Below are 12579 nucleotides of genomic sequence, written 5' to 3' on the forward strand. Positions count from 1 at the left end.
CGCCGCCCTTTTCTCTAAAATCCGCTATTCGCTGCCGAAAAGAAAACCAACGCGGCACCAGGGTCTACCTACTAGTACCAAAAATTGCATAACTTTATGTAGAGGTCTTTGCATTACAAATACAAGTTTTGATTGTTTCTATATTGTTTCTAGCTAGTTCAAACAATCATATTTCATTTTTTAGAGTCCTCGGTACTTTAAACAGAGGGATAACAGTAATGAAAAATTCAAAAGATTAAATATATATATATATATATATATATATATATATATATATATATATATATATATATATATATATATATATATATATATATATATATATATATATATATATATATTAAATTAAACTTACTCTTCACTCGAACTAGAAACTCTTCTTCCTCTTTTTTTATTCCTTGACCTACGGTTTCGATTCTCCGTCGATCTGTGGGCGACACTTCCTAATGAACTGTACAAAGGAGATCCCCGGCCTTCTTTTGCTTCAAAAAGGAGACCAGGAGCATCTTTTTCAACATTGGAAGAAACTTCTGCTGTAACTGGAACAGGTGACCATGGTCGACGCTGTCTTCCTGGATTTCCGTTTAAATTTCTAGGGACGGGACGAGGTAGCCACCCAGGTGGCGGGGATGGGACAAATGGCAAATACTTTCGACGAGCCAAATCAAGAGAATTAGAACGAGTTCTAGATCTAGAAAACCTTTCAATTCTAACAGGCACTGCTTCGGGTCCAGGAGACAAACGCCGTAGCAGCACATGGCGAAGATCTTCTTGAACAAGGAGAGAGCGCGCGGGAGAATGATCTGCATCCGAAATTGGTGAGTAATCACGATCCTCAAGAGATTTGAGCCCCCATCTAATATCATGGTCAGTGATCTGCCTAGGTTCGGCCATTCTTAAAGGAGAAGAACGGTCTCTTCCTAGACGTGAATACAGTGGAGATTGGCTTCGCATTCTGGAATTTACTGTTAATTCTAATTCATCTTCATGAACGATTTTAACAGGAGTTACTGATCTGCTCCTCATTTGAAATACGGCACGCGAAGGCGACTGATTCCAGGCTTTTCTTAATGGGCTCCTTAAGTAATTTCCACGAATAGAAGGAGGACTAAAAGCCCTAACAACGTTTGTGCGACTTTTAGAGCACCTAGATTTTCTTCTGGGGGATCGATGACCTCTATGTGGACGACTTCTTGATCGTAAACTGCGTCTTTCTACCGATTCATGACGCCTCTTTCTTCTACTTTCATGGTGTTCATGCAATGACCCTAGCCTATTTGGAGAATGTTTTCGAATATCGGTTGAGCCTTTTCTCAAAGTTTCTAATGATGCACTTCTTCTTGTTTTTCTGTACTTGGTACTTTGCACGCCCAATGGAGAAGACAATGAATTGATATCATCTGTCATTAGGTTTATATCCCTTTCGTTGAATTTTCTATCAAACAATCTTTCTGGACTTCGACTGCGTTTACCATTGCCAAGACTCCTTTTGGGGGAATGTGTTACTCTTTTATTTATAGACTCTCTTATTATAGAAGCTTCTATCGAATGATGACGGAAGTCCTTTCGAGAACCCCCAACTAAATCGGTATTGCAACTAGGAGATCGGTGTCTTCTGCTTTTAGATTTTTCTAACCTTACACTACGACATTCAGCCTCTTTTTGAGAAAAAATTCTATTTCTCGACCTTCTTCTTCTTCCTGGAGAGGGTGATCGATTTTTCAGAGTACTTCGAACACTATTACTTCTAGACCACGAAGGTTTCTCTATTGCCTTCTCTTCTAACTTTGGTTCAGGCCTGATTTCTGAACTTTGCTCCAGGGGAATTTCAACGCCACTCATCAAACATTCCCATGTCTGAAGTAATTCAGCCGCTTTATCACTTGTAACCACACGATTACTTTCAGATGTCATTTCCTTTTTGTGTCCGTCAAACCTAAAAAGAATCAACATGATAATTAAGTTCAAACTTTACAATTGCGCCGACGAAAAAAAGACCTACCATCGCAGCACACAATCATTTACAACTCTGAAACTGCACTAACTTCCAACATACAATTTAATCATAACATGGATGCCATGTATTATGGTGACCGGCGTATGTATTATACCCCCCCCCCCGTGGAAATTAAGGCTTCCCATATTTGAGAATTTTTTTTTTTTTTCGTAGGGGGAACGAATTTTGGTACTTGTGTATTATGCGCCACTCACTCAAGTCTACGGTGTGTAAAACTCGAGAACAAACCGGTTTATTCGTTAATTTATTTCATCTTAGCATGAGACAAGACAAAGACAAGTGACAGAATAGATGGGATATATATAATTCGGGCTATATATTTCCACATAATGGGGGGGGGGGGTAAAGTATTTGGACAGTTTGAAGTCAGAAAATAATTCCTTCTAGGTATGGCCACTAAAAAATTACAGAAGAATAGCGAGGTATCTGGAAATATTGTTAACTAACTAACTAACTAAAAAAAAAAAAACAAACAATCAAAAAATACACACCCAGAAAAAAACAGTATAAAGTAAATGTAATTTTTTATTTAAGTTTTTTTTTCAAATGTTAAGCGTTTTTTTTTTCAATGACCGTTTTTCCAAGTATTAAGTACTATTATTAGGTTAATGTAGTGTTTCATTTAAGTATTTTATGATGATCAAAGTTTATGTTATTTGTGCCTTTCATTTATGTTATTTTACTATGTTCATGGCCGTATATTTGGTTTTAAAGTACACTTCTCTATCAAACTAATATGAAGAATAATTGTACCAAACACATTTTTCATGCAGACCCGATATAGTTTACCCCCCCCCCCCCCTACTATGCAAATCTATAGCCCAAAATTATTTGAGTGGCGCATAATACAAAAGTACCAAAATTCGTTCCCCCTACGAAAATAAGAAACATAAAACTCAAATCAAATTCTCAAATTTGGAACGCCTTAATTTCCACGGGGGGGGGGGAGGGTATTTATCGGTAGGAGGGTATTTTCCGGGGGATAATCGCTAAGGGGGGGAGGTAAACCCTAGAACCGTATTATCAAGATTAACCATGAAAGGCCACAAAGGCACAAATTCATTTTATAACAAAACACCCTACAGTGACAAGGTCGCTAATAAACGGGTCTAGAAACAAGAATCAGTGCTTTACAAAGAAATTATTTTCGATAAAGGTCCTTGGCTTCTGGTTTGTTTAGTTTAACCATTAAATATTAAAAAAACCTAACATTTACTAGGATTGTTATAAATACATTTTGATATTGTTTAACACGAGTTACATCTTACTGTGGATTTCGGGGTCCTCCAGAGCAAGGCAATGGTATCAAAAACAAGACCTAAAGTGAAAAATGTCATTTAGAGCCAACTTTAAAACCCCGAGAAAATAACAATAAAACTAACATTGACGTAGATATTCAAATATCATCCCTACAGTCTAGCCAGGATAAAGCCACCACAGAGCCTTCTCCCATACAAACAAATTTATATTTTCATTGCTGTTGTCTTTGAAGGTTTTTTTTTTAGTTCCCTTTTCTCTTTTTCTTTGTATACTCTGTCATAATGCACTTGCTTTATTCGACGTGTTATCAAGTTCATTATTAGACAGGTTTGTGTAAGTTAAATTCAAAAACACATTATGCACAAATTGGAGGAATAACTGCAGATACGACAAGTGAAGTTATCTAATAATTTTCTAGACGTCGGAGCCCGATTTTGAATTACAGGCACAACACCAGACCCATTGGCTGTCAGCCGAAAGGGTAGGAGGATCTGTTAGGACTGTCGTCCGTAGAAAAAAATCATCGATATTTTTTTCTTTTTTGTTGTTAGCTCAACAAAATATAAATTTTACAACGACTTTTTTTTCTTTGGAAACCAGTGATTTTACGAGAAAAATACCAGAACCCTCATAACAAAAAGACAATTAAGTCACTCCTTCGAGATAATAGACCAGCACAACCACCTTTCGGAGGCAACGCTATTGCGTTGCCTACGGTAAATTAAACGATAAGGGCACTTAAGAATAACAAGATTGTAAGGAATTGGGTACAGAAATACAAGACTGCCAAAACAGAATCGATAAACGGACAATTCAAAATTTTTCACAAGAAAGTAGAAATATTATTAGTTTTGTTAAAAAAAAATATCAACTTAGCAAAAAATTGCTACTTATCAAAATTTAGTAGCAAAAGAAAATTTGCATACTTTTATATAAAGGGGAAAGCAAAGCAGGAAAGCGGGGCGATCTTGATAAGAATTACACAACCAAATTCAAAATACCAGAGAACTCTAGAATTCTGTTTCGTTGTTTTTTTTCCAAGACTTCCAAAGAGAACAGAAAGAAATATGACAAATTTATCAATTGATTCCATATACAGGATTAAAAGACAATTGACCAAAAATCCATCCTAACCCCAATAGAGAATGTTTTTGGCATCTATAAATAGGACATGTGCAAAGAATTCAGGTTGAAACAGAAGTTTAGCATAACTTCTTACTGTTTGACTGCTAGTTTGACTGCTAGTTGATTCAATGACGGTTGGCTGCTAGTCTCTTCTCTTGAGGCAATTTGAGACAGATTGCTCACATTTGAAGCTGCTTCTACTGCTTTGCTAAGCATAGTCCAGTCAATTGAAAGACCTTCCTTTCCATGATTTTTAGGAGGAAATTCAGCGTCATCGTAATTACCAAGACTACAAAGAGAGGGAAAGAAAAAGCAAAATTGGCAATAGTACACATCTTTTGAACAGTCAAAGAACACGAAGATTTATACTTCTAGACTACCACAAGAATTTTTACTTATTTACCCTATTTCTATGACCAGAAATATTTTCGCTGGATCGGTTCTTTTGTACAATTATCTAAAAGATCTCGACTTTAGCGTGGCAGCACTCATTCACTCAGAGCCAAGGATAGAGGGGACAGCACCAAACTCGTATTTACGGACAAATGTTGTTGTTTACTTTGAGGTGAAACAGCTTTAATTTTTTGTTGATTTCTGTCTGCTTTTAACTAATACATTTTAGACAGCACAATAATTTATTTGAGAAAAAGCACACAATCTATTGAAGATGTGTCACTGGAGACCTGACGCCTTTTATTAAGCAATTCGATACCTCAACCATATTTTTATATATAAGTTTTTGTGGACTTGAAAACATTTTGGCAGATTGTATTAGAACTCGTACAATCTATTGACGGTACCTTCTCTATTACTGCTTAAAGAGCTCTCAAACAGAATTGTTTGAATGAGCCATCTTTCATACTTTATATCATTGTTGGTTCAATACGACCATTCCTGATCAATAAGAAAAAAAAAAGCGAAAAGAAAATCAATAATGGTGAAGAGCTGTGCATTGCCAAAAAAATCTAATTCTTGGGTAATAAATTACTACTTTTTCAAAGAGACACTGGTCCTTCGATAAAACGTTAATCCGTTAAACGTTAATTGAAGTGTAATTTTTCAAAGACACGCTGGTTCTTCAAATGTGCAACCTAAGATGACCATCATAGCTGAGCTTGGAAGATTAACGGTAAAAACTGACACAAAAGATATTTGAATAAAAAAACACTCATAAATTACAATAGGTAAGCCAAATACACGTAAAAAAGGAGATGAAATATTTTTATGCTATTTTAGCATAAATACCATTTAACACTAGCGCTAATTCCAATTTAATCACAAAATACTAAAGAATTAGAACATGAAAATGAAATTTGGGCTTCACTGATAAGAATCACCAGCACGTCCCTGCATCGTCAAGTATTATTGAGCAGGTATCTTAATTTTTTAGGGATGAAACTGTTTCCAAACCCTAAAAGATTAACACCAACAAACTTACAAAATGTTGTCATCCCCAGTAACTACAGGTCATTTACCCTTTGACACAGGTCATTACCAGATCATTACATCTTTCCTTTGTCAGAAAATACAGTATTTTTTATAAAACGCCTTTCTGAGGTAAGAGTCTTTATGGACCTCATTGTCTTTGTGTCGGAAACAGTGACATTTCTTTCTCTTTTTTGAGACGTTAAAGCTCAAAGTTCCTATTTTAAACATATACTTAAAAACAAAAGCAGTCCGCCTTGTAAAGAAAGTTAGTGTGCAAAAAGAATGTTTAATTCTTACGTAACTGACAGAGAAGAATCAAGTCCAAAACGAGTAGAACAATTCAGATTCAGACGAACAGATTCAGAATTACACTTTTGGAGCGATAAAACGTTTTTATCTAATGAAAGAAAACGAACATTTTTTTACAAACCTTGGAAAGCCCACAGAAGGGCTAGGATTTTGTCTTGAAGCTGTATATTGCCCCTATAATAAAAACAACGGTAAATTCCTTGTAAGAAAACAAAAAGAAGGAAAGATAAATAAGTTATTGATTGGATTGTATTTAGAATTAAGCAAAATAAAAAAGAGTTCATTATAATAAAGAAACTTTAGCTCAATTAAGAAACATGTATAAAAATAAAACCAAAAATTGAGAAAATTAAGACGACTAGACTTTCAGTTATAGATTCTCACTAAAATCAGACATTCGTTACTGGATTGGTGCTTTTTAAGATATAAAGTCAGGGCACTAGTTTGCCCATTTCGCGACCTAAAGGCATCTAAACTCGGAATAACATCTTACTAATCCTAGTGCCGTAGGAAATCCAATATTTGGGATTGTAGTGATATACTTTTTCTTCTTTTTTTCGCGAGCAATAGCACCAATTCGTGAAAATTTAATTGGGTAAGGGTTTATTTCGATCTTTTTTTTTTAGATATGGTACAAAAGGTGTATCTCAAAAGGATAAAAAAACGTATACTCTCAAAACCTAGTATAGGTGGCTTCTTTGGTTTTATTATTATGAAGATTAATAAGATATTTATCAAAAATTAGAAGGCACAGAAACGAATTCCCTCTCCCTCCCTAATGGCGTTACTATTTCGAAGTATTGGACCTACAGAAAATGTTTTCCTCCAATTTTCCCATGTAAAATTAACACCAGATACTTTGTAGCATACAAAAAATGATAGATTCCTACGACATTTTTTGCTCTTAGAGGGGAAGATGGTACATCAACGATATTTGTTCCCTGTTTTCTTCCATCTAGAACACTGACTAATTTCCTTCCGAAACGTTTTTATCAAACGTTTTTTGTCGTTTTATCTAAAACGCTTAACTGATCATTCTAAGTACCAAAACTAGCGACCACCATCCCCGATTTTAGATAGCTTTAAGGCTGTTCTATACCACAAAGGATCACCCTATCTCGTCCATTATAAACTATTTTAGGTTGTATTGCCAAAGTTTTAAGAATTGATTGGGCGTTCTTCCCATAGCTTGTATTGCTTTGATAAGACATACAAATAAACGGTAGAAAACTAAAAGCCGACACCTGCTTTCCCAGAAACTTAAAAAAAAACCGTTAAACTTCCCCCGATTTGTGCGAGAGATATCTTCAGATTTAATATTTAGAATTAATGAAATTTGCATCATAAGAAAGTATTTTTTTTTAATTTGATTGAATGGAACGAAAACATTAAAAATCAGTTCAAAAAAAGTATCATTGAATAATTTTACAGCATCGGAAGTTTCCTGTTGTGCTAACCGCCTTGATTAAAATCTTTGCCGACATAAGATGTATATTATTTATTCTGCATGTAAACTGAATAAACAGCGTTTTGCTTAACAAGTAGCAAAAGATAGTTAATTTTCTTTTTTTAAGGACGTTTGATACCAAAAAATGTCCTTTTACGAGTCTCAGAGTCGACTGACAGTCTCAAAAACAAAGGGACCATTATTAAATTTGCTCAGTAGCACAGGAAGCTATCGAAAAAATTTTGATATAAAGTGATAGGGGATCTGAGATTTGTCAACAGTTTGAGAAGCCGACGAGAGGCTAATTTAAAACAAAGGAAACCTATAATCTCTAACTAATTGTAAAGGAAAATAATTTCTAATCAATGTACATACAGCATAAATAATGTGCATACTGTATCCTCAACGATTTCAGTCAAGGCAGTTAGCACAACAGGAAACTTCAAAAGCTGTCAAATTACTCAATGAGTCTTCTCTGAGATGACTTTAATGTTGTCAAAGCAGGTATATTAGAATATTTTTAGCGACTGCCCTTTCCTGAACTTCAAGAAGAAAATACTGCCCGTTAAAAAAAAATAAAATAAAATAACAATAATAAAAAAAAAATTAAGATTTCTTATGGCGTAAGTTTCATCAAATCTGAACATTTCTATCTCTGGCACAAAACTGGAGAAGTTAAATGGTTTTCGTAAGCTATCTGGGAAAATAGGTGTCGGCTTTTAGTTTTGTGTCGTTTATTCGGATCTCAAGATATTCAAATACATTAATGAAAAGACCACCCATTCAATTCTGAATAATTTGGCCACACAAACTAAAAAAGTTTGTAATGAAAGAGATAGGGTGATTAATTAAAATATCGAACGACCTAAGCCTCTCGTTAGCTTTTCGAGCTTTTGACACATTTAAGATCAGCTATCAATTTGTAACAAAATTGCTTCGGAAGCTCCATTTGATGATGGAAAAATTCGCTAATGGGTCCTTTGTCTTTAAGAATGTCAGTCGACACTCAGACTCGTAAAATGACATTTATGGTATCGAACGTCCTTAAGCTTCATGTATACTGAAATCAGCAAGCTACTGCCCCGACTTTGGATTCAAAGAGGTTCAATCCGGGTACCGATACACAAACTTTAGTTTTATCGTAGATACATATATAAAAAATTGATCAAATCATAGTATAAACAAGATACCTTTATTCTCCAGTATTGCACAAGAATCCACTAATAAATCAACGTAAGAGAATTGTCCCGTATGAAAAGAATGTCAAAAGCACTAGCACCTTGTTTTTGTAGATTATATTGTGCAGTGTTCTAGCATGGAGCCGTACCTAACATTTTATTTCCTTTTTTTACATAGTTCTACTCCCGTTGCTTGCAGAGACAGACATTTTGCCTATAAAAATAGCAGACAAAATAATAAATTTTTCTTCTAATAGTCCTTATTTTTTCTCCGTTTTCCATAACTTCACTCCTACAACCAAAAGAAATAAAATTATACAAAAGACATAATTTAAGAAAACGTCAGCTACAATCTTTAAATCAAACGACGACAGTATTCTTTGTCCAAAAGATTACTAGCCTACTTTTTAACTTGTTTTTGGATTTAGGCATGAAAGCTTCGAGCATAAACGGGCCTATCGTGAACTGAGCACAAGGCCAAAAAATATATTTCTTTAACTGAGTTTCGCTCTTTTTTTACGCAAACGCAAAATACATGTGTTTTCCTGTTTTCTTTCAAAAAGGTATTTGCCAAAATTCTATTACAAGACCTTATGACCTTTTAATTCTTGGGACACATCCGAGAGATCCAAGAGCAAAGAATAGAGGTAAAAGATTACTGTTGGGGATTAAAACACTATACACTCAAATGAAGCCAAGTTAATTATGCACGTTTTATACCGTTGAAAAAGAGATAACATCACTGGCTTAATATATATATAGCTTGTAATTTAAAAACCATAAATAAAAGCTGAACTAACATAGACATATAAAATACTGTTTTTTTTTCTTACAAGACAACCAGTCACTTTAGATTTAAGGAGTGGCAAATAACCTCAGAAAGCGAGTCGGCACACAATACTAACTAAGATCGTGGAGCCAGAAAGAGCTTTTATACTCATTCAAGGGCCAGAGGCGTAATTTGATATGGGACAGGGGATCAACTACCCTCCAAACACAAGTCCTCCACCCAGCTGAAATTTAGCTTCTTCAAAAATTTTGTCAAAACTAAGATACGCCTGTATAATTCAAGAAACCACATAAACGGGTGAGTTTTCTTTAGTAACTGTATTTCTTTAGGTACTACACGGATCATTTTCAGTTTTCACTATCATTTTGACTTGATTTGTGAAAATTGGCTCCAATTTTGCCCCCCCCCCCGGTTTTGATGAAACTACGCCATTGGCAAGGCCAATAGAGTTGTATTCTATAATGCGACAATAACAATTTGGTTCCATTGACAGTGAATACTCTTGGACTTACTCCAGGATGCGGGTGTTCAAGAAGTGTTTTCCTTGCTACAGGAGTCGGTAATAGAGCAACTCTTTCAGTGGCGGGCTTGAAAAGTTGACCACTTCCTAAAATGAGACCAAAAAATAAATAAATGAAAATTAGGCTAAAGTACTTGATAGGTATAGAGGGTCAACTGCAGTCCTTGACATTTTTTGTTCCTCAAAATCGACTTTATCTATCCGTAATGGGCTACAAAAAAAAAGAAGAAAGGATCACGTAAGAAAAACATGCATTCTATATAAATAAAGAAAAATAATTTTTTTAAATGAAAGTAAGGAGCAACATTCAAACTCAAAACAAAGAGAAATTATTCAGTAGGCCTATATAAAGGGGTTGCCCGCTCCTCAATACCTTGCTCTTCACACTTTTTTTTTTTTTTTTTTAGCACTTTTGAGAAAGCTTCATATTCTAATTAAACGGCCACTGTGTTTGAGGAATCGTTCTTAAAAAAATTCGTACAAACAGTTAAACTTTTAGTTAAACAACAGTTAACCAAAAATCATTATCAAAGGCAGCGTAATAGCGCTGCCTAAGTAAAGAACGATGTTGGTACAATGTATTATATATATATATATATATATATATATATATATATATATATATATATATATATATATATATATATATATAACTCAAAACAAACAGAGCGGGCGTATATATGTATATATATATATATATATATATATATATATATATATATATATATATATATATATATATATATATATATATATATATATATATATATATATATATATATATATATATATATATATATATATATATATATATATATATATATATATATATATATATATATATATTTATATATATATATATATATATATATATATATATATATATATATATATATATATATATATATATATATATATATATATATTTTTATTTTTCTTTGGTTTCTTGGTTTCTTTTAGACCAGGACACTTCGTATCGAAGGAGTTGTCGTAGAAACTTCGAAAAGGGCTCATTCGACTGGAAATTGGAAGGGCTTGTGCCTTTTGTAATTGCCCAAAGTGATTGGAAGGCAACTAATACTACTCACACACCCACTATTTCCACAAATATATCCAATTAAAATTTTGAGATAATCATTTTGTTCGACGTAGCTGAAAGATCTGGACATTATGTCTTTGAGGAGGACACTCCTCCCAAAGCCCTCAGGGCAAGGGTTGTAAGTTACACCCTGGGGGCGTATAAGGGTTTTTATAGTAAGCGTTATCGTAGAAACTTCAAAAAGGCCTCTTTCGATTGGAAATTCACAGGGCTAGTGCCCTTTTTAAGAGTCAAAAGTAGTTAGAGAGGAACTAACCACCCTCTCCCACCCACCGTTTCCCAAAACACATCCAATCAAAATTTTGAGATAGATATTTTGTTCAACGTAGTTGAAAGTTCTGGAAATTAGGTCTTTGAGGATGACAACCCTCCCCCACAGCTCACAGGGCAAGGGATGTAAGTTATGCCCTGAGGGCATATATTTTTTTTTTATTATAAAAAGCACTGTCATAGAAACTTCAAAATGGGCTCATTTGATTGGAAATTGAAAGGGCTAGTACCCTTCTTCATAGTTGAAAGTGATTGAAGAGCAACTAACCCCCTCTCACAACCAAGATTTCTCCAAACACATTCAATAAAAATTTTGAGATAGCCATCTTGTCCAACGTAGTTGAAAGTTCTGGAAATTATGTCTTTAACGATGACAAAGCCCCCACACCCCTCAGGGCAAGGGTTTTAAGTTATGCCCTATGGGCCTATAAGGTTTCTATACATAGCGCTGTCATAGAAACTTCAAAAAGGGCTCATTCAATTGTAGATTGAAAGGGTTAGTGCCCTCTTTAATAGTCAAAAGTGATTGGAGAGCAACTAACCCCCTCTCATGCCCACCTTTTCCCCAAAAACATCCAATGAAAATTTTAATATAGCCATTTTGTTCAATGTAGTTGAAAGTTCTGGAAATTAGGTCTTTGAGGATGACAGCCTCCTCACAGCCCTCGGGGTAAGGGTTGTAAGTTATGCCCTGGGGGAATATAAGGTTTTTACAGAAAGCTTTGTTGTAGAAACTTCAAAAAGGGCTCATTCGATTGGAAATTGAAAGGGCTAGTGCCCTTTTTAATAGTCGAAAGTGGTTGGAGGGAAATTAACCACCCTCTCACGCCCACCATTTCCCCAAACACATCCAATCAAAATTTCGAGATAGTCATCTTTTTCAACGTAGTTGAAAGTTCTGGAAATTATGTGTTTGAAGATGACAAACACCCCTAATCCCTCAGGACAAGAGTTGTAAGTTATGCCCTTGGGGCATATAAGGTTTTTATCGATAGCGTTGTCGTAGAAACTTCAAAATGGGCTCATTTGACTGGATGTTGAAAGGGCTAGGGCCGTTTATAAAAGTCGAAAGTAATTGGAGGACAACTAACCGCCCTCTCAAGCCCACCATTTCCCCAAACACATCCATTCAAAAT

The 12579-nt window shown here is 34.7% G+C and overlaps 1 protein-coding gene across 1 annotated transcript in view; it reads right to left on the minus strand.

The window, feature by feature from the left end:
- LOC148950410 (uncharacterized) overlaps nucleotides 1-12579 on the minus strand; it is a 73387-nt gene that overhangs the window by 4855 nt on the left and 55953 nt on the right. Inside the window, exons 3-6 of the mRNA XM_089092389.1 lie at nucleotides 10067-10161; nucleotides 6261-6313; nucleotides 4497-4691; nucleotides 356-1936 (exon numbers count right to left, since the gene is read on the minus strand). Coding sequence (XP_088948515.1) covers nucleotides 356-1936; nucleotides 4497-4691; nucleotides 6261-6313; nucleotides 10067-10161 — 1924 coding nt within the window. The remainder of the gene's footprint in view (nucleotides 1-355; nucleotides 1937-4496; nucleotides 4692-6260; nucleotides 6314-10066; nucleotides 10162-12579) is intronic.

The sequence above is a fragment of the Artemia sp. Qi Xiang Cuo genome, chromosome 7 (genome assembly GCF_049724085.1).
Source record: "Artemia sp. Qi Xiang Cuo chromosome 7, ASM4972408v1, whole genome shotgun sequence".
NCBI lineage: Eukaryota > Metazoa > Arthropoda > Branchiopoda > Anostraca > Artemiidae > Artemia > Artemia sp. Qi Xiang Cuo.